General features: G+C 30.1%; 1 protein-coding gene across 1 annotated transcript; it reads right to left on the reverse strand.

The window, feature by feature from the left end:
- Positions 1-615: 615 nt before the first annotated feature.
- LOC145829033 (E3 ubiquitin-protein ligase ariadne-1-like) lies at positions 616-1,199 on the reverse strand. Its single transcript, XM_082936773.1, has 2 exons — positions 1,091-1,199; positions 616-965 (listed from the first exon to the last, which is right to left on the reverse strand). The coding sequence occupies exons 1-2, from the start codon at positions 1,197-1,199 to the stop codon at positions 616-618; spliced, it is 459 nt and encodes a 152-aa protein (XP_082792899.1).
- Positions 1,200-3,104: the final 1,905 nt, after the last annotated feature.

The following is a 3,104-nucleotide window of genomic DNA, read 5'->3' on the forward strand; positions in this document are numbered from 1 at the left end:
CCTATAAAAAATTAAAATGGTCACAACAAAAAAAGTAAAGCATATTTGTCATATATAAAAAATCATATATACGTAAGTCCCACTAGTATCTACAACTTTTTTTTCTTTTTGCAGAACATTAATTTTTTTTTTAGATATAGCTTAAATAAAGTAAAAACATAGTTATTTTCATTAATTTCAATACATCTTAAAAAATATTTAAGATTTTGCAAAAAATAAAAAGTGGCTTTTAGCTTAAAATAAGATCTACGTAAGCTAAATTTTCTATTTATTAACAATTTTACAGTTCAGTTTTTTAAACAAAAAGAATGGTTCAAAATTATTATGAAAATTTCTATGCTACAAAAATATTTTACACAATAACTAAAAAAAGTAGTTTTTTAATTTAAAAAATTTTAAGCAATGTTTTACACAATAAAGCATATTTAAAATATTTTAATTACTAAAAATATACAAGTAGTAAAATAAGGCTTCAGATTCATAAAATTTCTTTATTTCAGTGAAACAAGTTACGAAAACAGTTGCAAATTAAATACCTTAAACATTTATATACTGCCACGTGTTTTTAGCTTTATGCTCCTTGACGTAATAAACCAATTGCTTTGAATGATTCTCTCAAAACTTCATTGTAGACTTCAAATCCCTAAAGTAATCATTGTTCAGTTTGTGAACCTCCAATTTCAAAATAGCGCTCAGCCTTTCAACTTCAGCCTCCAAATATCCTTGGTTGAGTTGGAATATCTCTTTGTTAGCTGTGTTATCCTTAAGGTAGTAGGCGAACACGTAAGAGTACATGAGAGTTTTACGGCATTCACTCAACACTTCACACGCTTTCTTTATGGTGTTTCTTTTGTAGATGTCTGCAAGTTTATCATTGGCCGTGGTAACTTCTTTTACACCATCTTCTTCAGTATCGTTTTTCAATGTACGCGGTTTTTCTTTTTGTTTTTTATACCTTTTTCCAACTGTTGCAGCGTTTGGTAACTTTCATAAACACTCTCTATGTCAGTTTAGCTTTCAGTTTCAAGGCTTGTCTTGTGTCTGCGGTAGAACTTGTGGTAACCCATGTAGCGTTTAGTTACTTTCCTACTTTCCTGAACGTTGTTATCTTCTGCCTTTTGCTTGCAATCGTAGTGCGGTCCTGCCCATTCTGTCATGCATACCCAGCACATCTCGTACTTGCACTTGAAACGAGTCATCTTGGTGCATCCTCCGTTCTTTTCAATTTTCAGCGTGACAATTTGGGCACGCTTTAGTGTTTTTCGAAAGCCAGTCACCGTTTTATGTGACTTCGAACTTCTTCAGCCACTGTTTAAGCATATTGCAATCCAAGGGGTCGTGCCAAGCCCCTTGGCAGTTGAACCAGCTTTTGTGTCCCTTGGAGTATTCTACGTTGTAGTTGTTGTAAAACTCTTTACACCTTATTATTGTATTACAGTCGGTTACGGGACACCAAACAGTGTTTTTGTTTTTGTCCACGTACGACTGACCTAACAACCGCAAGAACTTTGATTTGAGTGTTTCCTCTGCTGAGGTATCTTTAATAGTTTCTGAGTATACAAGATGTTCACAACTCTCTCCAGGACATTCAATGTCAACAATCCTATTGTTAATGTTTTCAATGATATGATCCTTCAGGCACCTTTTACAAACCACATGGCCGCATGCAAAGTTTGCTTTTTAATCTTGGAAGAAGCCATCCATGCAAACTTCGCATTCGACAGCGGAAGAGCTTGTTTCAATACATTGGCGTTTAACCGAGTCAATTTTATTTTTACTTTTTCTTCCTCTTTTCCTTTCTTTATTCAGGGCTGTGAGTGCTTTATTAACATCCCATTGGTTGTTTTAAAGCCGACGCTTGGTATACGGTTCACTGAGATCACCTACAATTGACTGAAAAACTTTAATTTTGGAACTAGCGCTTTCTAGAACGTCGCTTTGAGATATATCTTCGAAGACTGAAACGAGAGGCTCCGTATCAGCAACTTCCATTTCATCTTCACTGTCACTGTAGTTGTTGTCAGAATCACTCGTTTCAACAAATAAAGTTTCTGAATCAAAATCAATTTTGCGTTTCTTAGGGGGAGCTTCTCCTCCAGGCAATTTCCGGGTGGTTTGTTTTGTGCGAGTCATGTTGAAATATGAAAAGTAATGAAAAATTAGGCTATTTATACAAATTTTCAGGTAACGGACTTAAGCAAAGTAAGTATACCACTAGAGGCAGCAGAGCGTGTTTGTAAAATTTTAGTTATTTTATTAAAAAAATGTATTTGTTTTTTAGAATATTTCAGCTAAAAAATGTTTAAATGGTAATTTTGATAAATATTTAATTTTTTAATTAAGAATAAAAAATAACTTAAACTTTTATTTAAATTTTTTTTTAACACAATAATTGAAATAAAAACATTGAGAAAGTAATACTTTTTACTAAAGTTTATTTAATTTATGTTACAAACTGAATAATTTAAAGTAAGCAATTTGATAGTGAAATACTCAAATTTTATACTATCATTTATGCTTAAGTATTAGTATTTACACGTAGATAACAAAGGCTGGGAATAATTATTGCTTGCTCTCTTGTTGGTTTCTTTACAATCCCTTTAAGCTTGTCAAATATAATTTTAATTTTTAAATTTTTGCTTTACTAAGCAGCTTCTTAATTTACAGATGTTTGAGTTTGGCATATTATTGTATGAAGTTATTATTATTTTTAGTTTTTATTTTTTATCATTATTGTTATTTTAGTTATTTTTTAAAGTGTGCTTTACTATTAAATTTTTTTCTTACTGAAAAGTATTTGATGTATCGTAAACATTTACTTTAATAAAAACAAGTTATAGAAACTAACAATAGTTTTAATCTCGTTTTAAATTAATTAAAGTTATAGTTACTTTAATAATGTTTATAAATTCTAACTACCTTAAATGTATACAATGGTGATAAAAATAATGTTTGTTTAACTCTTTTCTAAAATCTAAATGTTTTATCAAAACAATTAAAATAAAAAAAAATCAAAAAAAAATATTCTTAAAATATATTTTAATCCTTGCTAGTTTAATAAAGCTAACAAAAGCATTAAATGACGATATTTAAAAACTAACATT

The sequence above is a fragment of the Thalia democratica genome, chromosome 2, assembly GCF_965202585.1.
Source record: "Thalia democratica chromosome 2, ktThaDemo2.hap1.1, whole genome shotgun sequence".
In the NCBI taxonomy this organism is placed as follows: Eukaryota; Metazoa; Chordata; class Thaliacea; order Salpida; family Salpidae; genus Thalia; species Thalia democratica.

Excerpts from the sequence above, each read along its gene's own strand:
- LOC145829033 (XM_082936773.1), bottom strand. The coding sequence starts at position 1,199 with ATGACTCGTTTCAAGTGCAAGTACGAGATGTGCTGGGTATGCATGACA. Across the intron at positions 966-1,090 it reads AGATAACAACGTTCAGGAAA|TTGGAAAAAGGTATAAAAAA; the intron begins GTAGGAAAGTAA and ends ACGCTGCAACAG.